Source organism: Pezoporus wallicus, unplaced genomic scaffold, assembly GCF_028554395.1.
Source record: "Pezoporus wallicus isolate ANWC-B61680 ecotype Strahan unplaced genomic scaffold, APGP_CSIRO_Pwel_v1 contig_736, whole genome shotgun sequence".
Taxonomy (NCBI): Eukaryota; Metazoa; Chordata; class Aves; order Psittaciformes; family Psittacidae; genus Pezoporus; species Pezoporus wallicus.
The window spans coordinates 352,269-376,566 of record NW_026639744.1 but is presented as its reverse complement, the minus strand read 5'-3'; the positions used below and the strand labels follow the sequence as shown (position 1 = coordinate 376,566).

The window sequence follows — 24,298 nt, the reverse complement described above, 5'->3', positions numbered from 1 at the left end:
ATGTGATGAATACAGCCATGTTAACTGTACTGACAAGTTCGGTTTTGTTGTCTGAAATCTTTCATGTTAAAAATAACATAACTAACTTTCACAACTACTAAGGAATTAGTGGATAATCATGGTTTGGTTTGGTTTGGAAGGGACCTTTAAGGATCATCTAGTTCCAAAACCCCTACCAAGGGCAGGGACACATTCCACTAGCCGAGGTTGCTCAAAGCTCCGTCCAACCTGGCCTTGAACACTGCCAGGGATGGGGCAGCCACAGCTTCTCTGGGCAGCCTGTGCCAGTGCCTCACCACCCTCACAGGGAAGAACTTCCTAATATCTAATCTAAATATCCCTTCTGTCAGCTTAAGGCCATTCCCCCTCATCCTATCCCTACAGACCCTTGTAAAAAGTCCCTCTTCAGCTTTCTTGTCAGCCCATTAAGGCACTGGAAGCTGCTCTAAAGTCTCCCGGAGCCTTCTCTTCTCCAGGCTGAACAAGCCCAGCTCTCTCAGCCTGTATCCGTAGCAGAGGTGCTCCAGCCCTCTGAGCATCCTCAAGGCCTCCTCTGGACTTCCTCCTACAGGACTTGACTTACTGCAGTAAGTCAAGAATAACACTTTGGTAGGGTATGTCTGATTATTAAGAATAAGCTTTTACCTAGGATCCAAAGCATGAGAGAAGTCAGCAGTTCAAGGGTTTTGTCATGTAACAAAAACTCAAGTTGTATCTTGCTTAAGAGTATGGCCCTCATGGACAAGTAGTCTCACTTTGTGTGCTGGGCAGTGTTGTCCAAGCTGTGTTATGCAGAGAACTGTGTTATGCAGTACCTTACTCCCAGTCTGGTTTGCTCAGGTGCTGACAGTGACACAGCTGCAGCACCACAAGTATCAGCACAGGTTGCATAGCCTACCTGGGCACCTTACTCAGAAAGCAAGGCCCATGCATTTGGTACACACTAACACTGCCCCAGAAAGCTCAGATGTTTCTTTAGAAGTTGTTATTACATCCTGTCATACAGCAACACAAACAGGAAAGGAGGAAGACTGGGGTAGTCATGCTTCTGTTGCAGAAATTTGATGTCTATTGTTAAATACTGGAGAGTGTATCTTGGCACATCCTCTTCAGCTCATCAGGAAAAACAAGTACTGAAATGCAAACCTCAAAACCAATGTGTTGCTCTGGCACAAAGAGCAGTGCTTACTGTGTGGCCACTTTTCCTGTGACGGTGGCAGCCTACGAAATGGCATTCCTCTCCAGTGGCACACTTTTTGGTGACTGATGTACTCTTCCCATGGTCTGTGAAGAGATGAACTGTCAAACAGTATTGAGTACCTACAAAATAAAATTTGAAATGTTTAGTTAGGCAAAGTATGCATTCTTTTACAGGGTTTAAAAGCTTCACACTAATTAGAAAAATATTCTCATAAAAATACTTATTTTGGCTATATAAAGCCATTGTGCAACTTAATTATAATACCATTTAGCAAGAAATTAATTAATGATGAAATCTTCAACTTAACTAATCCTTCAAAACTCCAGAAAGGCTGCTATCTCTTAAACTACTTTTTAGTACTAAAATCTACACATTTATCTTCCATTCTCTACTCTTTCTTGCAGACCATTCTTGCTTGCTTTGTTTTGGACGCGTTTCCTCATTCCTCTAGCTTTTTTCTTCCACTTTCCCACTGTTACTGTGAATATGACTGCAAAGAAAAATGAGGAAGCATATTTCCACTCTTTTCTACATATCTATTATTCTCTCATACAAGTATGATGCCCAGTCGTTCAGGTCTTGCTGCTTTACAAGCAAGCCTACAGCATAGGGAGAATATTTCATGTTGGGATGATATCCAAAAAGACGGGGATAAGCTTGCAAAGGCAATTCTAGAGTTTTTTTAAACAACATCTTTAATTCCTAGGAAGCACATAGCTATGTGTATATCCACACACATGTAGTTGATATATTGTTAATATACCTACTATACTATATATATACTATATATATTGTATTGTTATATATTATATTGAATGTTTATTACATAAATGTAGATATAAATTATTTTTCACTGTAGCTTTGCACTCTGAAATGGTCAAAACATTCACCTCAGCAGAAACGCATGATTCAGTATTGCTAACAATATAACTGAGGACACCACTGTGTTGGCATGTTAATCCTATTCAGTTCAACTTCTACAAGATGGCTGAGTCAAGGAGAAGGAAATACAACTATCACAAAGAATCCCCTTAGTACAGATGCACTTACTTTCAGGACACCATCTATCTTCAGCCCATCTGTTACAGTCGTAATTGTCCACTGCATTATCACAAGTAAAGCACTTAAAACTGTTTGGAAATGGAGTGGCTTTAAAAGTATTAAAATATAGTAAGTTTGCATGTATTAATAAAAAAAAATTCAAAATAATACTGAGCTTGTACACACACTGCTTACAAAAACGTATTACATACATATTTTCAATGATACATCACTGTAGGACACCTATGCAACAAGTTTTGTAGAAAGATTTTACATTTTTAACTGGTTTTGCTATGCCTGTCTGAACTTTAAAACACCTTCTCCTGTTTTCCTTCTGTCACAATCCAAAATACCATTTAAGTAGTGGTGGAAAAACAGGAGAAAGAGAACACCTTAGATGTATGCCCATGATACTAAATCCACATGTATGTTAATACACATACGCAAACACTGTCGACAGATTCATTTGATGAAAAAACCTACATCTTCAAAATTGGCTTCAGATCTTAACCTCCAGCTCTGAAGAGGACTATTTTAAAACTTTCTTTACATTATACAAATATATAAATGATTTTAAGATGTACAGTTCCCTAGATGCACATATATACCTATTATATCTAGCTGTCCTGACTATTTTAATGATATGTATAATTAAAATTTTCTCTCCTTAAGTGAAGGGATAGAATGATTCTGATGCTAGATAAGAGGCAAAAAAAAATGATGCTATTAGTGACAACTGGCTTCACAGGTCTCACGAGGTTTTTAATTGCCTTCAGTTTGAATTAATTGCTTACAGCACACCTATTCTTTCCCTTACAAAAAAACCTCAACAAGATAAAAGACAAAAACATCTGTTCTGTATTATTTCTGAGAAACCCACTGCATAATTTGCTCTGTAGGAAGACATTTCAGAGACAGAAAAATAGAATAAAAGCACTTAAAATGTGAAAGCCCTCATGAATTCTTTAATTGAGCAACGCATGCAAGTCTTTGTTTTCTTTCAGTCTACTTCTAAAATCTTAGAAATAAACTAAACTGCTGTGGGTTGAAAAGCAGTTTTATTTTAAACTTTTTATCCTTTATATTTGAAGAAGACAAACACCTAAAAAACAAAGGATTGAAAGAATATGGTAATTAACTAAAATGTTAAGCTACAATTGCATACACAAAAAAAGTGTTAACTCTCTACTTACGGTCTAGTGGAGGTCTCACATTGTAAAAGTTGATGTTCTCAGCTGAAACCCTATTTCCTGAAAGGATGAAGAACGGAAGAAAGGCTCCGGCCAGCATGGGATAGAATAACAACATGCTGAGTACCATTGTACATGAAAAGTAAAACCCTTGGGCCTAAGAAAGAAAGGGAACACATTATTTAGAGGGAATCATAAAGAACTGAGTGTGTATAACAAGAAATTTCCTATTAAGTGTTCCTAAAACATTGAAAATTCGGTCCGTAGGTCTGTACTGTGAAGACGGCTAATGCAAGTGAACATGTAATGATGATCAGTGCAAAGCTGAGCAGTTACTGCCTTCTGCTGGCCAGGATCCTGTACAGAGTCTTTAAACTTCCACAAACAAAAAAGCTGACAATATTTCTTTAACCCATTTACCCTTCCAAGGAATGACAATCTCACAGAATTCTTATAAGCATTCCTAAAAATCAACATGAAAACTGAACTCCTTTATATCGTACTTGAAACAGACAGGATTACAATACCATTAAAGAAAGCAAAACACAGACAAATGCCATTTTTAACACCAACAGCCTAGAACTCAAGTCAAATTCCTTATCTGACACAGATCAGTTTATGTCTATTGTCTTCAGATAAGCTACATCATCTGAATTGTAAGTGTGCTTTCCAGTGGCACATCGTTAAAAATTGCAAGTGTAAATTCAAATTATTTCTTCTTAAAGCGCATACTACGGAGACGCTAAGGAAGACACCTGATGATGGTACACAAGTCTTGGAGAATTGCAAAGCAGCATGTTCAGAGGATGTGATAGAGGTTATGGGCACATTTGTTTGGGTCCTCCTAGGTACTTTGATAAGGGCTTTGTGGAGAAGAAGAACTAACTGATGAACATTTTGGTCAGTTTGATATTTAGATGTACACACACACACAGAGGTATGTATGGCAAATAGCAATGATACTGGAGACCTAGTTCAGGTATTAAGAGACAGAACCAGCTTAAATGGCACCCCGCCCATGCAAATTCCCAGCAGGAGAAACCAGCTTGAGTGGAGGCTCCTGCCAAACCAGAGATGTTACTTTGAGCTGCCAAATGCATTCATTCAGAAATTGCTCTGCATACCCCTGCAAAGGCCTGTGTAGATGCACACTACACCTGTGCAGGAAGCTCCAAATGAATCCAAGCACTGAACTGAAAATGGTACTCATACCATGGCAGAGAAGTCAAAGGATTTGACTTCTTTTCCTTGGTTTCTTTTTTTTTTTTGTTTGCTTGTTTGGTTGGTTTGGGTTTTGCAATTTACACAGATGGGAATTATTTGAAAGATGGCTTTGACAACAAACCAATCAATAGAAAGTTCAACTTTATACACTGGGGGCTTAGCTTAAGTTTTGTTTTGCAAATATGAATATAATTCAGTAGATATTGAGAAAGCCGTGGCATACCTCTCGTTTCAGTGCACCTCCAAGACTATTTTCTGTGAACGGTTAAGATTTCTTCTGATTGTAGCCCAGGATCTAAGGAAGGATTAAGAAGAATGTGTGGGAAACAAACAGCAACTGATAGTCATAATTCTGTCCTGAAGGAACTAGTTAGCTGAAACACTATATGTCCTTATTTAAATTAAGAATTAAGAAAGAAACCTGGAAGTGTGGTGGTTTTCATAACAAAATATACAAAGAAGCGCCTGAACTACAAAATGTGGCTCTATCTTACAGAGTGCTATCCTACTGCGGAAATAGATTCCCTCCTTCCTGTGATACCCCGAAGTTTTGAAAGACAAATGACAGATAAAAAGTGAAGCAATGAGACTACTCTGTCCTTCCATAATGATGAGTTTATTTCTCTTGCAAGGGAAAAACATTACTCAGGCAATGACCTGGGTGGGACTACACAATAACAGATGAATAAATATTTCACACTCTAGAGATATTCAAACTTTCAACACATGCTTTGACCAAAATAGAAGCACTCATCAGCAGCAAGGTAACCTAAAGGTTAGAGGTTATTAGCAAACTATAAAGTAAACAGGTCCCCCGCAGTTCATTCCTCACTGAAACAGAAACACAAAAATGTTGGCCAAATCCCTAATACCGCTGCAAAATCCCAATTAAATCTAAAACAAAGTTACAGCTCTCTCCAATTAAGCACACACTATTTGCACAGTGATATCCTGCAGCATCAAAGACAGGCTGTTTATAACTCTCTTGACTTGCCTCACTAGCACACACTCGAGGTACACAATTCAAATGTACACTTACTTTTAGTGGTTGTTTTTTTTTTTAATTTGTCAGGAGACAAACCTGTGTATCACTATTCTATGATTCTATATTATGACTTGATGCTTTTCTGCTAACAAATCAACCCACATCATATTCTGCCATTTAGCTGTTGCCTGCAAAGTCTATTTCATGACCCTTAATGTCTTCCAAAACAGATCATTGAAATGTCGCACTACACAGGATAGGAGAAAGGGAAAAGAGGAGACAGTGCTGCTACTACACTTAGAATCATAGAATAGTTAGGGTTGGAAAGGACCTTAAGATCATCTAGTTCCAACCTCCCTGCCATGGGCAGGGACACCTCACACTAAACCATCTCACTCAAAGTTTCATCCAACCTGGCCTTGAACAATGCCAGGGATGAAGCATTCACAACCTCCCTGGACAACCCATTCCAGTGCCTCACCACCCTAACAGGAAAGAATTTCCTCCTTATATCCAATCTAAACTTCCCCTCTTTAAGTTTTAACCCGTTACCCCTTGTCCTGTCACTACAGTAACTTCACGAATAATCCAAATACCTTCCAACCTAATTTCTCCTTTCTCTAGCATTCTTAGCTCTACCAGTTTATGTTTACAGACAACAGCTCTTCCTCAAGTCTCCTTTCGTTCCATACAGTTCAAATCAGTGCTTCAAAACTCTGTCCTTTGCCATCAGTATTTAATAGTCTTCAGATCAAACTTTTTCTTACAAAATGACCTTTTATTCCAGTGTCAAGAGGTGACAGAATTTCTATCCCAGCTGACAAATTTCTGGTTTTCTTCATAGACAATAATTCCCCTGCTATTCGATCCTGCTCTTCTGCTTTATGGTATTTGGATCAGGCTTACATGATACGACCAAGAGAATAAAAAACATAGTGTACCAAACCCCTACATTAATACCACACCTATTATTCTGAATGAGTTGAAGATTTAAAGTCAATGTAGTAACAAAATTTCCTAAGTACCGGAAGCAAAATACATTAACGTAACTTTTATAAAATTATACTTTCCATGAAAACAGCCAATCCGATAAAAAGGCAACAACTAAAGAAGCACAAAGTCTAACTTAAGGGTTCTTTGTTTCCCACGCAGAGGAGAATTCTTTCTTGGTGATTTAAAAACAAAACCACCCCAAAGCACAGCATATGAAATGCAATTATGCATAATTGAGTTGGCCAGCTCTTCAGTAATGTCCCCTCTTTCTGATGTAGAAGATAGGTCTCTCCTGTTGTCATCAGTATCACTGTAACTCTATTTGCAGCTTGTACTTTGCTATTCTTTCCCATAAGTATCTCCTGTCATCCATTACTGGAGTTCAAACACAAAGACACCATAAAGTCTTCACCAGCTGAAAATCAGAAGTGCTACAAATTTAATTTTATTAAAAAAAAAAAAAATTATAGAAACTGATGCCAAAGCGTGAAGTCAAGAATACAGCAGAATCATGGAATAGTGTGGGTTGGAAGGGGTCTTAACAACCATCCATTTCCAACACTTCTGTCACAGGCAAGGACACCTTCCACTAGACCAGGTTGCTCAAAGCTCCGTCCAACCTGGCCTTGAACACTGCCAGGGATGAGGCAGCCACAGCTTCTCTGGGCAGCCTGTGCCAACGCCTCACAGGGAAGAACTTCCTAATATCTAATCTAAATATCCCTTCTGTCAGCTTAAGGCCATTCCCCCTCATCCTATCCCTACAGACCCTTGTAGAAAGTCCCTCTTCAGCTTTCTTGCCAGCCAATTAAGGCACTGGAAGCTGCTCTAAAGTCTCCTGGAGCCTTCTCTTCTCCAGGCTGAACAAGCCCAGCTCTCTCAGCCTGTAATCGTAGCAGAGGTGCTCCAGCCCTCAGAGCATCTTTGTGGCCTCCTCTGGACAGGAAGTCCAGAAACACATAACTCCAGTATCTCCAGCACAAGTAGGTGCCAATTTTAAGTTCCTGATCGCAGTCAACTTGCTCTTACATCTGTGGGCAATCAGAGATCCAGTTTGTGCTAGCTTCAGTGGGGCAGTATCAGGCCCTTAACACACACAGGCTGCTTGAGTGTTGCTGGTAAAGGTGTGACAAGAACCTGTTTTTTGTCTTTAATGCCAACATCTTTCTCCATGGGTCCCCTGCAAAACAGCTCTATTTATGTCCTTTGCAAGGGCCTAAACTATGCCTCAAGCAAGTAACTTTCAAATTGGCAAGCCAGTTTTAATCAAGTAGCAAATACTGTAATGTATTTGGGGCAGCTCAGTATAATTTTTCTTTTTTTCTTTTTTTACTTTGTGGGAAGATAAAGCATTGTATCTTTTCAAAGCATAATAGTTGCAAAATTAATCTCCTTCACATGTTTTCTGCAGTTTGACGAAATTTTGCCTTTATGAAGAGACTGGCCCGTAACTTGATCTGATGCACCTGGGTAGCAAATAAAAGCCACAATTACACTTGTGCCAGCTTTCTACAAATTCAAGCTTTCTCCTGCTCCCCTCCCCTAAGGTCCTATTGCTTTCCTGTGCTGGTTTCCCCAGAGAAGCTCATGCCAAATGGAAAATTTTAGGGAATATAAATACAAAAAAGCTAGTCTTTAGCTGTTGTAAAGCACAGTAAATTGATCTCATGATTTGATGTAGTCAAAGGTGTCCTTGTTTGCTAACCAGGCCAATAAATAATGGATGCTGTGCGACACGGTCTTAGTTACACAGCTGCACCAGCAGTCATTCTTAAATAAATAGGAAAATATTGGCAAAAAAAATGCTGCTCATATCCAAAAATCCTTAAAGTGCTTATTTTCTTCATAGTCTCTTATCTCTGTCGTACTTTCATATAATATTATCTAGTAGTATGAATAAACATTTCATTATGACCAATTAGGAACTCTCATTAATGAATGAAAAAACTGTCACAACACAGAAGATTAACTTATATAAACAAGAGCAAACATGGAGACATAGCTTTCCTGGGCTGAGGGAAGAAGACCCAAGAGGGAAGGGCTGTAACGAACTTGTAACTGAAGCACGTATCAAGAAAACAATGAGGTATACAATGGCTGAAAGAATTAATATATTCCAGGAGGTTTTAAGATTTATGTTGCAGTGTGTAACAGAATAGGAGGAAGCTGTATGCTTGATTTCTGATTTTAATAAAATTCAAGTCTGTCTACATTGTTTTTCCTGGCAGACTCTCTGGAGGATTAGCAGATTTAACATGAGATATGGAATGCAAATGAAACTTCCTCCTGTCATTTAGTAAGTAATTTTCAGGTGCTATTAGATAATTGCAAATGCTTACGTTAAGCTTGTTAAATACCACTTCAGGACATAAGAGTTAGAAATACATAGGTGGAAAAGTATGTATGTTAAGGGCTGAAAAAGTTAAAACCAATACCTGACATCATCAGGTGTTCCCTACAACAAATCAGGAAGTCCAAAACTTATCTAAAAGGACAAAAATAGCTCCTTGGTTTCCCCATTTCTTAGACAAATACTGCCATTCTTATGTTTTTCTCTGGAGACCATTTAACTTGATCTATAAGCCACCACTTACTCCACTTCAAAACTCAGCGAGTGAGTAAGTGGATGGAACAAATAAAAGAAAACCTTCATTCTCCTTGGGAAATAGGCAGAGCATGTTTAAAGTAAAAAAAGGGGAGATGGGGAGAGAAAAACTTTTGAAGGATTAAAAATCTCAAAATAATAGTATTACTGATCCACAAATCCAAACTACAAGCTATACAACTTCTCCCTTTCCTTACCTACAGACCTGAAATGATTTTTTTTATTTTTTGCCTTGCAGCATGGTAGCATTAGTATACAACATAGGAAACCAGATTTTACATTACGTTGACAGACATCTACAAGTAGTAATACAGCAGAATAAAATTCAAGTTATCAACATTATTTTTAAATACAACACATTTCTTTATTTTCACCCACAGCACACTTAACCATGCCTGGAATTAAATTTGGTCTTAATTACAAGAAATTATTGAGCTCTTTATCTATGATCTTATAAAACATACAGATCTCGTAATGACAACACCATCTGGCTTGGGGTATAATGCTGGCATGGGAAGTTGTGATGCAAACCGATAGTGAGACACGGAGGTATCTGACTACACAATGCATACAACTGCAATTATTTCAAAAAGAAAATAAGGTATGATTATTGTGATAAATCTGAGCAGTACCGCTGAAGTATTTGCAAGGATAAAACATGCATTTGTTTTTAAGCTCATACAAAAAAGATCCATGGAATGAAAACAGTATTACATCTCATTCCTTTTATAGCCAAAACTGCTCAGCAAAAGTAGTCTTTATTTTAAAATTCAGAATCCCTGAACATCTTTGGATTCTCTATCTAAGAATACACTAATGAGAGATAAATTTCTTATTCCCTTCTGAAAGAATATAATTCCCTCCAAGAACTGCACTTTGTCAAACCAGATTTTTCTCTTCAGCTTTCAACAGCTTCTATATATCACATATGCAAGTGTTCTAAATCTCTCTCCCCCATTCATCTGCAAGACTGGAAACAGGAATTCAGTATTACTCTAGAGAAAAGAGATTACAGGAATAAGCAACATTTCTTCTTTCCTTGAGCTCATCAGAGCACCTATGTAAAAATCAATTTACTGACATTAATTTTACAGAGTATTCTGTTAAATACTCCCAGTGGATCAGACCATTATTAACTAGGTAGACCTTACTATAAATGGTGGGATAGAACTTCAGCAGATCTAGCTCTCCGTACACAAGTTATTGGGACCACAGTTTACAGGAGCCAAAGGCCCCAGTGAACACTGAATCAGCTGAGAATAAAGACAAAATCCTGATTTTGAGCATCCTTCTACAAGTTTAGCTCCAGACCACAGTCAATATTCAAAAGACTTCTTTTTTCCTGCCAAGCTAAAGATACCCATACTCAGCAAGACTATAAGGTAACACTACCTCATGTTGCACAAGAATGACGTTCTTCAAGACCTATTTTAGAACATGAGAGAGGCAGGACAACAACGTTCCTCCAATGAAATCAAGAGACATCTCTGTGTGTGTATATATATATATACACACACACAGTGTGTATATGTGTGTATATATATACACACTGTGTATATAAATATATATACCATCCACTAAATATTATTAAATGAAAAATGAAGGTCTTTAAGCCAGTAAAATTCAGCCTCAGAAATATGCCATGGTTTTCATGCCTGCATTTCCAAGTGAAATCCTATTTCTAACACAAAATATGCCCAACATACATAGTTAGATATGCTATAAAGTTACATATACCACTCTAGACAATAAAATATAGGACATTCTAGACAAAAGAATGAAAACCTACATGATTTCCATTTGTGAAATAAATATTATATTCCCATTAAAATTAATATGTCAAAGCAAAGATATACATGGAAAAGGCTTGCTAGGCGAAAAGAATGTTTGCTTGGAGACCTACTTCAAATCTTCAATACACCAAAATCTGTTCGAACCTAGAATGGCCCTATGGGATCAGAAAAATTAGAAGGTTTGACAGCTTCTGCATCACAAAGAACATTTTCTAAAAGCTTCACATTCACTTGTACTTCAAAACTAAGATTTAAGTTATGCACCAGTTGAATTCATAAACCTGAAAAGTGTGCTGTTTTACCCAACATTGATTTCTGGAGTGAATTCACTGACATCAGCCTTCACTTCAGAAAGAATAATGGGTTCAAAATAAACCTGTTCTGCTGCTCCTTCCTTGAGCCTTAGTTGCAACATTTTGCCAAGTCATAAAAGATTTGGTATTGTGTGTGCAAATACACAGATTTGCACTGAAAGAATAAGAAGAAAGGGTAAGGTCACTTTGTCTAGTTTTACTGTAGTGAGTGTCAGGGTCCAAGCTCTCATGGCAAAATGTCCTTTGACTTCCTATAGCAGGTCATTTTACTAAACCCACAGTTTTATACAATAACACAACACTAGAGGGACTCAACAACAAGCTGGAGGGAAGGAATGCCATCCAAAGGGACTTGGACAGACGTGAGAGACAGCCTGTGCGAACCTCATGCAGTTTAACAAGACCAAGTGCAAAGTCCTACACCTGAGTCATGGCAACCCCAAGCACAAATACAGGCAGAGAATGGATTGAGAGCAGCCCTGAGGAAAAAGACTTGGTGGTGTTGGTTGATGGGAAGCTCATCGTGACCTGGCAGTGTGCACTTGCAGCCCAGAAAGCCAAATGTGTCCTGGACTGCATCACCAGCAGCGTGACCAGCAGGTAGAGGGTAGAGATTCTCCTCCTCTGCTCCACTCTGGTGAAACTCTCCCCCTACCCCAGTCCCACATCCAACTCTGGGGCCCCCACCATAAGAAGGACATGGACCTGCTGGACTGAGACCAGAGTAGGCCACGAAGATGCTCAGAGGGCTGGAACACCTCTCCTATGAACACAGGCTGAGATAGCTGGGCTTGTTCAGCCTGAAGAAGAGGCTTCATGGATACCTTACAGAAAACGGTCACCATCAGTTTATGTCAGTTTACAACAACAGCAAAAACTTAACCTGAATTGCAATTGAAAAAAAACCCCACACAGAGTCAATTACTGGTTTGTACTGGCAGGGTTTAATGTGTAAAATTTTACAGCACTGGTACATGTCCGATACTCTTTTTGCCTCCTATCAAGCTTTTGTTACTATGCAATCCTTGAAATCATAAGCAACATAATAGCCCTAAATGCACCAGGAATGACTGCAAATGCTTCTGGAGAAACACCAGCAGTTCCCAGTTCTGCTACACTATTTCCAGGGAACTGCAACAGTAAACTTGTGCCATTGAATGAATTTAGGTTAGAAAAATCAGTTGCGAAGAACTAACAACCTGACTTCATACTGAATTCCTTGGGAAGAATCTTTTGTTGAGAAGCACCTGAACTCATCTCAAGAGGCAGGAAGTCCTATTTCTAAGAAATACACATATCTGAATTAACCTTCTTATTGAAAATGTAACTTTAAAGGCAAAAATCTTTTACAGGTTGTATTTGCATAGCCTACACGTTGTTTATGTTTATTAAAAGGACTGATCTGCATTGCACATGCGCTGGAGGCAGGGAAAGAGTGAAATTCTGACTGTAAAGTCAACACAGAATCTACTGCAGGAGTAACACTCCAACTGACATGAAAAGTACCTTCCTTGAAATCACTTTGCCTACAGAGCCGCGCTGCACTCGGTGTCATACATCACAAGTAACATCACTAGCACTGCAACAGAACTAATTTTGAGCAGAAAATTTATCATAGTGTCACTTATTAAACTTCTGAAAAATGTTTTGTGCACAAAATTCTGGCTCGTTCACATTACTACTCTTCCACATTTCTGAGGCACATACTTTCAGTCACTGAAAACTGAGGAAGTATTTGAGAAATTCCTATTATTCTGCCTTGCCCTACACGAGCTGCTATAACATTTAGAGGAAATAGTCTTGCAGATGTAGTTCCCAGGAGATGAACCCAAATTGTTCATTTCCCCACAGTTTTCTCTTTGAAACTTCAGACTCCTCCACTCTGAAGCGGTGGATACTTCACATGTGGCTTCCTAAATTACAGAGGAAGATTTTTCTACCTCATACAACCACTAATGGAGAATAAATGGTGAAAATCCTATCTCCCAGCCAAGTTTCTGTCTGCAGCACTCTTGTTTCTACAACCCCTTCTAGCTGAGCTGTTCACTCCTATTATTTGCCACCAAAGGTTGAGAAGCTAGCACTGATATGAGTGATTTGGATTATGTCTTTTGGGAGAAACTTAACACACATGACAGAATATACCTACACGCATATTTTACAGCAGTGTAAAAGGAAAAATTTACTTGGAAGATAAGTCTAGAGGTACATGAACTCTGGAAAAGCAAGAGATGGAAGGAAGTAAGGAGAAAAAGGCTTTCTTTTTCTAAAAGTACTAACAAAGTCTGTTTCAATTCTTTATGAAGTTACAAACATAAAAAGGCTTAAGAGTTGTTTGTTTTGAAATGCTTTAAATGAACTATGCTTAATAAATTGAGGACCCAGCCAGTCTGACCTAGTGCAAGATGTCATTTACTTCCAATCAACACTCTAATCCAGACAGCTGAAAACAGCAAAAAGCTAATTTCAGTTTTTACTAGCTGACAACTCCTACACACAAGCAATATTTGGCACAATTTGTTATTTGAACAGCTTCAGTCAGCCTTCTGTTGCATTGTGAGAGAAAAGTGATTTGCCCTCATTTCAAGAGGAGGGACAATACAAACATAAAAAACTCCCTTTCACACGTTCACAAAAGCTGTGTTGACATGTACGCCATATCTTCAACTACAAAACTCAAATGCTGCATTGTTTTTCTTCCTCTAAGGCTCAAATTTCTGGGACAGAGGCACATAGCTTCCATGTCTATAGACACAGTACTAAGCATTAATAACTGAATATAATATTTAATTAAAAGTTATTTGAAAATAATTTGGTTTGTACAGTTTTTCTCATTGACCTTCACAATAAACATCTGTGCTCTAGGGCTGGAATCACATCACTATGTATAGAAGCTGAAAGAAATTAACACTTCCATCATCCTGCAGTTACTTCCTTGATTTGCTAGAGGCTGAACCTTAAATATTATTATTAACGTAACATTCCCAGGATACAGAAAAAAACAAACATCCATAATTTCTAGTCTTTTCCTCATTGTCCAGGACAGATACACGACATTTCACAGCATTTCATAGCACTTTTTTTTATAATATTTTTCACTGAAGTGTTTTTTTTTTTAAATAAGCAAACAAAAAAAAGCTTGAATCTAAACTGTCAAGAAAACAGGGAGACAACCATTTCCAGTATCAGCCATTTGTGTGGCAACAGCATCCAGACAGTCCTTTCACTTCTTGCAGCTTTAGCCCCCACACTTATCTCCCTGGCAGTTCCTGCAGAAATTCAATAATAGCACTGGCTATCTTACAAATCTTAACAAATGATCCATCCCCTCCTCAACTTAGTAGTATATATTGGAAGGAAAAGGGTAAATGTCTATTTCTTGAAAAAAATCCCATCCTGATACCTTTTTACTACCACCAAAGGGACAGGGGTATGTCTGCACACTGTAAAAGATACCGTGATTCTGGGTGTGTTTTGTGGTCTTTGTCCTAAAGAAAGCAACTAAGCATCTTGGTTTTGTCTGGAACAAACATTCCCTTCCCCAACACACATTTCACATTTCTCAGCTGTTTCCTTTTACTTTTTTTTCCCCTTATCTCTTCAGTGTGATGGTATCAAGGCAGTGCAATTTTCTCACTTGCTAGAGGAAGCTACATAACTGTTTTATAATTAAAGTGACAGAACTGTTTATATTCAGTACCATCCTAGCTCTTTGCGATATTTTCCAAGCATAGTAAGACTATTCACACTTCAAATAGTCTTTCCTACCTTCCTATCTCTTAGGTGCTCTCTGAGAAGAAACAATCTTCAGCTTCTGGGTATTCCTGCAGAGCAGAGACTGGCTTCTATTTTTCAAAGCCTAACGCTTGATAAAGCCTCATGACTTACTCTTTTCAGTCAAGTCAATAGAATAATATAACAAAACACAGGAAGTAATTTATAATCTGACCTAAAAAGTAGTTTTCATTCAATTAGAAAAGCAATAGAAAGAGACAAAATGCACACTCCACCTCTGCCCTTATCTGCTCACAAGACAATGCCACATTCTTATATAAACTGGCAGTGCAGTAACAAGTAACAATAGGAATGCCTCTGGGTGGGGGAGATTTGTTTACTATACATATTGCCTGCAATGTGCAGGGTTTAATTTGACAAATTAAAGTTGGCAAATTTTCCATTTCCTTCATTTCCTGTTCAAAATCAAGAGTAACACTAAACTGAAAAGCACTACAAGTGAAAAAATAAATCCTACTTTACTAAAAGCAATAAATCCCTGGAAGGTAAGGCAATGCTGATGAAAAACATAAAAGTAAGCACTGTATTTTAGAAGTGAATGCCAATTTCTGCACATGAAATATCATCAGTTGTTTTGCAGCAGAATTTCCTCCAAGATTTATGAACTGGTATGAGAGGACTAAATTCAAACTCAAGAGCCAAATGATTCATCTGCCCTTTTAATTTTTTTCTTCCCGTACCCCAATTTCAGATCCTTTCATGCATTTTCACATAGCCTGGTAACTCTAGCTTTCTAAGAGGTGCAGACATCTAATGCTCCATCCATTTGCAGCAAACTAACTGTGACTATTGATACAGTTTACCAGCTAGAACACATATAAAATACTATGAGCAAACCATGCAGTATCTGCATGCTGCATTTCAAAACAAGTGCACAACTCAACATAAAGGGTGAATACATAGTTCATTGTAGCCGTTTCTCTTTATTGTGCTTTTCATGTGCTATAGGCCAGTTCCAAGAACTATCAGATGCCATTTGAGTAAGCTATCCATATAAATGAACACAGATGAAAACTTGCCTTACTACTATTCCCCTCTAAACAGAAAGCAATTCACTGGGGGGAAGAAGAAATCTTATTCCTTTTGTGTACAGGGGTTCACATTCTAAGTCTTCACAATCAAAGGCACCATGTGCTTTTTCATAAGGCTCCTCAGAGCCTTGCAGAAATCCTTTGTATAACCTTGGGTGTATTTTAGGCAGATAGGTCATTACCAAATTAGCACCAGGATAAACTGGAAAGAAAGACACAAGGTTAAAAAAAAAAAACCACAAAAAACAAAAAACCAAAAGTAAGTCAAACAAAACAAACCTCTAAAAATGGAGAAAACCCCAAACACTGGTAACAAAATAAACACTAGTAAGAAACCACCACAGTCTTTCATAACAAAAACTATTGCGTACCTGTATTTACTATTATTACTAGTCTCTTCAGGTTTACATTCTTTCACCAGGCTCCACAGTTTTCCCTCAGCACTTGCAAACATATGAAAAGGGCTAAAAGAAGTGTAAGGAAACACAGCTGTTCGGTCATTTCATTCTGGAGGATTTGTAGGGTTTAAGTTGATTTAAGTTGATTGTTTCTTTGGACTGACAATATTTAAGTATTTCCAAATGTCTTTCAATACTCTCACTTAATGGATGAGAGCAGGAGATTTTTCACTCGATTTTCACCCATTAGAGAATATATTTTTCAAAGTTTTTTTCTGTTAGGCTTCTTCCCTGTAAAAAAGGAAGCTTTGCTTGTTTGGGAGATGGCTCTGAACTGTGTTGCACAACAGCTCTGAAGCTCTCTTCTCTCCAAAACAGCCAAGCAATGAGTTGTTTTAGGGAAGAATACACAAACATCACATCTTACAGTGATAATTCCTCCTGTATATATTCACCCTCCACACCCTTCCTGACAATCTGCAATTCAGGGACTTCCAGGGGCAGAGATAATGTACATATCTTGGTGCTTAATTGCCTGTCCATGGCTTGGTTAATTGAACTGTCCTGGGTTATTGCTGTCAGTTGCCGAATCCATCTAGAGTTGGTAACAACATTCCATGGCAATAAACTGCAAAGTACAAACGCACACCTTTTAAAAAGTACTTCCTTCTTTTTGTTTAGACCCAACTGAGTGTTTCATTTTATGGCATCTCATCCTTGCCTCCTATGACAAACCATAAGCGATCACTCTAGGCTTCCTTTCTCCACACTTGCCACAATTTGTTATCTCTCACATCCCTGATACATTCGTATCACCTTCTAAGCTGAAAAATGTAAACCATTTTCTTCATATGAAGATCTGCATTTATGGGGGTTTTTTTTTGTTTATAGTATATATTCTGAAATCAAGGGAAAGGCAGCCACTAAGGAAAGTGGGGGTACATATTACAAGGGAAAGGGAGAGATGCACACATATACACGTTCATAAGCCCTGTACTCTAACTTAAACAGACTTCATACCTAAACTGAAGGAAAAATTAAATTTTCATTACTGCTAATGGCATACTAAATTTCCTTTCATTAACTATATTAATTTTCACAAAGTAGATCATGCAATACACCGATTATCCATAGGTTAGGAATACACTTTTTTAGAGGTTAAATGACTTTCAGAAATTGTCAATTAAAAGTAAGTTCTACATGCGCATCAAACAATTCCTCAAAATGTGTTCTGAGAACATCAACAGACAAATAAAAAGTTTCAGATGGTAACTTGTAGCTTATTCCTGTCATTCTGATACCTTTAACATGACGCATGGATTATGCAGAAGTTGACACAAACAGAAAACTAGTTATCTACTTGAAGGATTTACAGCTGTGTACAAACAAAATAAGAACATAACTAAAACATTTTCAAACTCAGATCTTCAATTCCAAGTGTCAGCCTGGAGCAATATTTTATGTCTGAGCTATAGTATTAAATCCCCCAAACATGGGAAGGCTCAAAAAGAACATCCTTTCACACTCTTAATTATTGCTGCACTGAAAACTAAAGGTTAGCAAGAAGCCTTCACTGTGTGGTGACAGGGGGAGGAAAAGCAGGAAAAAGAAATGCAGAATGGACTGCACCAATAAACCTTACTAAGACAATTAAATAAAAATATGGACAGAAAGGATCAGCAGATCTTTGAGCTTTAGGTATAAGCTGGAGAATTCTACAGAACTAAATTACCCAGCAAGCGGAAAGCTATGCCTTCCACAATACCAGGCAAATATATAGGAAGCAATAAACTTTATTACAGGAAAATAAAGAAGTTCAACAGTCTTTTGAAATAAGAGAACTTACTTGATGCAATTCTGTGCTCTCGCTTATCTGCCATGAATAGGCTTCAGTGATTGAAAACCAGCATCAGGGAAAAGAAAAAAGAGACAACATTCCTGAACAGTTCTTAGCTGATGCTTTTATCAGTTGTATGATCAGTATAAAGAGATGCTGCATCAGCAAAACCTCCTCATTGTTTTCAAGAAGTATCTTTATACATTAACCTGAGAAACACTACAATATCTACCAAGATGTGGATACATCAGAAGGGAACACAGCTTAGAACAAAAGGAAATGTCTCTAAACCATCATTGCTTGTTGACCAGAAAACTCATCATGTTCATCTGGTAAGTGTGCTAAAGTTTAACCTTTTTAACTAATGTTCTGAGGGTCTGGTTCTCCATGTGTTTTTAAGGTGACAGAGCAGCACCTTAACATTACCAGCATGTCTGTGCCTTCAGTTATTCACCAGAGTTCAAGTGCTTCCCTAGTTTGCTGCAGAATAATACAGAGCAGAAAAGGAGAGACCTATTTCCTCTGTCACTAAATACTCACAAGCCAGAAAGAAGTTGCATTAAGCTTTGGTGTTAACCAAATTTTTCCAGCATCATGATTGTACCGCCCCTTCCACCAACATACCCAGAATATAAAATATGATGATGTTTCGAATGCAAAACAAAATTGGGAGTTAAACACAACAACAACAAAATCTTTTGTAAAATGTTTAAATGATCCTCAAATCCTCCCAGTTGCAGGGAGGACTGCCGATCTGGTCAGACCTGCTGATAAACAGAAGGGTGCAAGAAGAGGCTTCAACTCAAATGCCTAAGAGCACTATGCTAATTTGCAATTATTATCTATATGTCACTTCCCACACTTGCCACACCAGTGTGAATTATCTCTTTGATGTTTTGTAGCTTTAAGTTCACCACTCACTTCATCCTGTAATTCCACCGCAAAGAATGTGTGTCTGTGTCTGACCTTTAATTTGAACTATTTATTATGGCCTTGAAGAGTCGATTGCAGGTAGGAAATCCAGATGATTTCAAGGACCTAGTCAGGAAAACACTTGCAACAGACCTAACCACTGCACACATCCATGTCTCAACCCACAGGCCTGGGGACAGAACTAAGAGAGTTTCTACCACCAGCAGATCTCTGACTTCTCCTATCAAGGACATCTCATTGCTGCTGTGCTCATGACAGGTACAAGGAAGTGGCAATGCATTCACACTGCCCATTCACCATGCAAATCACATGCTTTTACCATGTCTTATGCAGAAGATAAACAGCAATTCACAAAATTAAAACACAAAACCACAGCAATAATTGAGGAGCACCAACTCCACATCCATCCTTCTGTTCTCCCTATCAATGGTGGAGATAAAACCTATAGGATGTAGCCTATTTGGGGTCTTTAGCTCATCTATAAGATCTAGAACACAGTCCTTAAAAGAAAAATCCAGTTTAAATATTCACTAGTCTATTCCAAAGAACTTAAAATACAGTCAGACAACTGCATCACAACAACAAACTACCACTGTACAAAGTACGGTGGAAGTATTTTTAGGTAAAAAAGAAACTCATTAGCTAAGAAGAGAATATAAAAGATTCTAGTTTTCCATGAAGGGTAAAGTGTGAATCTGGGAGAAAAAGTGTAATGCATACTTTGACTTATGCAGCAATCTAAGTACTTTTTTTCCCTACAAAACAATTTTGCATTGAGCATGGTGAAGTGATGCTGTAATAGGGAGCAGAATTCCTCCAGCTCTTATCTGACTCTGTGTAAACACTATGAAGTGCCATGGAAAGATAAAGTTCTCCATCTGCTGATGGTTGCTACTGTTAGCCAAAAGAGGGTCAAAAGTTAACTCACCCAGCTCATGCATGAGGTTTTTATAGCTAAAGCCCTTAAGAATGAAGCCACATTACCATCTATTTGGAGGAAAAAAAATACTTTGTATGTAAGAGACTCAGCCAGTCAAGGACAAGAGATAAGGCATGTAAAGGACCAGTTAAGCTGAACCAAGAACAGTATACTCAAAGCAATCTCAGTAATCAATAACTAGAGACATAAAAATTAAGTGTTGTACAATACTCTCCAGAACTGATTCCAAAGACAAAAGATCATGAGAAATTATCATTGGTTTCAAAAGTTATTCATAATAAGATTTAAGATTTAAAGAATAACAGCATATATTAAACATTTTTAATCTTACACCAATCAGTGACAGACTGGGAGGTATTTGTTGACAGCCATAAGTGCTGTATTCTTTAAATATAAATTCAATTTTTAACTAAATAATCTCAAAGGAAGCAAGTTTGTTGAAACCCCCAGTCAAACCTTCAACAAATACCAGACTTTATTTCAAAATTTAATATTCAATTTAGTGTAACTACTTCAATTCCTTGAAGAACAGAAACAGCCAGGATTTTGTTCACCAGTGCTGGCACACATTGCATCAAAGGAAAGAGGATTATTCTGTTCACAGTTTAACTACAAGAAAAATAAGTATCAAGAGAAGATTGGAAGAATAGAAGCAAAAGCATGCAGTTGACGATCACAGGGACCCATGTTGATAACTAATATGCACTTAGATCCATTTAAGGCTGGGATGTACAGCTAGTCAGAAATTAGCACTGGTACAGAGCTGGTCCAAAGCTAGGATCAGTCTCCACTAGCTCCGCCAGGTTTCCTCAGCTGTAACAGATGGAGAGCATTCAACAGCCTTAGTACAGGACCAGGAGAAAGCGGAAGTGCTTACTGTCACATTCAAACAATACATCCACATTCACACATACACATCTCAGGAAGACTGCTCATCCTAGCGATTTTTGGTTCCATCTTCCAGGTTGGAAACTATGCAAGTTTGCCTCTCTGCTCTATTCTTGTAATGCAGGGATGCAACAACTCTGCTGGTGTGATCATCTCATGGCTCCTGTTCGATAAAATTCTGTAAACTGCCAGAAATCCCTGACACTGGAAGCACTCCAGAAACAGGAGAACTATGACAGACATGCCAGACGGCGGGCTTTTCTTCAAAGGCTTGAAAATGTAGGGTGGGGAAAACAAGGGTGGAGTGAAAAAAATAATCCTAACTTAATTATAAATACAGCTTAAGAATCCCATCCACGTGGAAGTTCTCCTGCTTTGTATCATGAATACCTCCAGGGCTCAGAAAACTGCTTTGAACAGGAAACACTTGGAAAGAGTCTCTTGTGAGTGGCTCTTAAGTGGTAATACATGTGAAGAGGACAAGGTAATATTCCTCAGTAAGTGCTCCTTCAAAAAACTGGTAGAATCCTTTGTTATTTTGCTCCAAGGTGGCAGGTCACAAGCTGTACCAGCATATGGGTTCCACAGCTGGCAATCTTGGTGAATGACCCATAAAGCATTTCATGGCTATACTCTCCCAATGTCCGAAAGCTTTCTTCCCCTTCTTACTTGACCCTGACATCAAGCTACCTGTGCTTTTTTGTGTCATTCATCTCTTCTCCCTATTCTTCCTGCTCTCCCTCAGTCAGGCATTACTATTTTCAGGTTCAACTGTTTTTAGCCACTCCTGTGATGAATAAGTAAGAGGAAGGAGCAGCAGTCAGGGGTGGAAGAGAAAGAAGACATGAGATGGTACTCTGGAAAGTATAAATCATGGCATCCTGAGAAATACCTTCCAACTGGAACAGTGTCATGAATACTTTGAGAGCTGACTCCACTTGCTAAATAGAAAGCTCTCTTAGATTTCCCTGCAAATACAGACCTTTTCTGTTACTTATTTCCTTGGTCTATCTGTGTGTAATAAGCAAGGAAATCTAATTTTATAATTCTCAATGTCAACTACTTTAAAACGCATCCCTCAGATTCAAATGTAACCACTGACATATCAGCAGAGAAAGAAAATACTGATAAACCTAACATTTAACAAATAGCAAGCAAAGATCACCTTAGCACTCTGTACCAATCAAGGAAATTGCTCAAGGTGCTATATAAAGATGTATTGGCTAAAAAACAGATGAAACTAGTCCTTGAAATCTCAACTGCAACTTCAAAATCAACAAGTATTGTAAATTTTACTAACAGAGTACAAAGCCTAAAACTAACTGTGATGTAACTGTACATGAACCCAAAAGAATGCTGTATTAGACATTTTTTCTTGAATTGAGAGCAAGTGTTACATGAGCGAAGACATAGTAACCTTTTAGTAAGCATTTGGGCCCTTCTGAATTACAAACATAAAGTGCGACAACTGGAGTTCTCCAAAATTCACAAATTGGATAAGACAAAGATCACAAGCCCTGGAACTATTTACTCTGCTTCTTCATCTCCCTTTCAACACTTGTCACTATAGAGGCATGATACCAACATCATCCAACACATCTATTTAGGTGATAAGGGATAGCAAAAATGTCTTAAATAACTCCATGCCACCTACAAAGGCTGTAGACGCTCTCAAGGTTTCCAAATAGCTTATTATTTGCAGAGCATTAACATGTGCAAACAGAAAAATTGCATTAATTTTCACATAATCTTTTTTGTGAAAGCCCCACTAAAAGTTTAAAAATGGACCAGGTACATTAGGCACCATCTGAATTGCTTCATGATCCTGGTACCAGAACCCTGGCCCCGTTGCTCCCCTCCCTAGTTTCAGGGAACAAAAGCCAAGGAGCCCACTTGGTGCTGGGGCTAGTGGGACAAAACCGGCTGCAGCATGGGTAGTCCTTACAGCAGTGCTCCCACTAAATGCTACAGAGCTCATCACCACCAAGGCTACATCAAAAGGAGCATGACCAGCAGGTTGAAGGAGGTGGTCCTGCCCCTCTACTCTGCTCTTGTGAGACCTCACCTGGAGTATTGTGTGCAGTTCTGGTATCCTCAACATAAAAAGGACATGGAACTGTTGGAACAAGTCCAGAGGAGGGCCACGAGGATGATCAGGGGACTGGAACACCTCCCGTATGAAGATAGGCTGAGAAAGTTGGGGCTGTTCAGCCTGGAGAAGAGAAGGCTGCATGGAGACCTCGTAACAGCCTTCCAGTATCTGAAGGGGTCCTATAGGGATGCTGGGGAGGGACTCTTCATTAGGACTGTAGTGATAGGATAAGGGGTAATGGGTTAAAACCGAAACAGGGGAAGTTTAGATTGGATATAAGAAGAAAGTTCTTTACTGTGAGGGTGGTGAGGCACTGGAATGGGTTGCCCAGGGAAGCTGTGAATGCTCCATCCCTGGCAGTGCTCAAGGCCAGGTTGGACAGAGCCTTGGGTGAGATGGTTTAGTGAGAGGTGTCCCTGCCCATGGCAGGGGGGTTGGAACTAGGTGATCTTAAGGTCCTTTCCAACCCTAACTATTCTATGATTCTACCAGAGCAGCCTGTACTGACTGTGCTCCATTTACAAAGCCACTGCAGGTCACTGTGAAGAGCAGTAATTATTGGGTCCTAGACCAGAAGTGATGGCATTGCATAGTGGAAACACAGATACTGCCCTTGCCTGTGCTGGGCTTGTGTTCTGAGTTGACAGAATACAGATATGACATATTTTAAGGCTAAAATCTTTTTCTTGTTTTAAAATTCATTATCAAAATAGTATACCAGACAGAAATAGTATTCTCACTTTATTGAGACAATATAGATCTAATTCCTCCCAACAACACACCAGTTTCAACAGCTAGAAATTTCTGCCCAACAGCTGCTGTTGAATACCAAATGTTGTGAGGGTTTCTTAAAAATTTCTTTTTAGAAACATATCCTACATACCTTCCATTCTAAATGTCAACCTAAACTTAATCTTGGGCATAAAAAAGGCTATACCTCATCAGTCTTTGCTTATTCAAGCCTGACAGACAATATGAAAATCAGCATCCAAATGCTTAAGTTTCCTAATCCCTTCACTTACAAAAGTATGACTTTTG

General features: G+C 38.5%; 1 protein-coding gene across 1 annotated transcript in view; it reads right to left on the bottom strand.

Annotated features, from left to right (window-relative positions):
• Positions 1-24,298, bottom strand: part of LYPD6B (LY6/PLAUR domain containing 6B) — a 52,568-nt gene that overhangs the window by 3,898 nt on the left and 24,372 nt on the right. The window contains exons 2-5 of the mRNA XM_057415689.1: positions 4,880-4,951; positions 3,436-3,589; positions 2,252-2,350; positions 1,190-1,320 (exon numbers count right to left, since the gene is read on the bottom strand). Coding sequence (XP_057271672.1) covers positions 1,190-1,320; positions 2,252-2,350; positions 3,436-3,562 — 357 coding nt within the window. The 5' untranslated portion in view covers positions 3,563-3,589; positions 4,880-4,951. The remainder of the gene's footprint in view (positions 1-1,189; positions 1,321-2,251; positions 2,351-3,435; positions 3,590-4,879; positions 4,952-24,298) is intronic.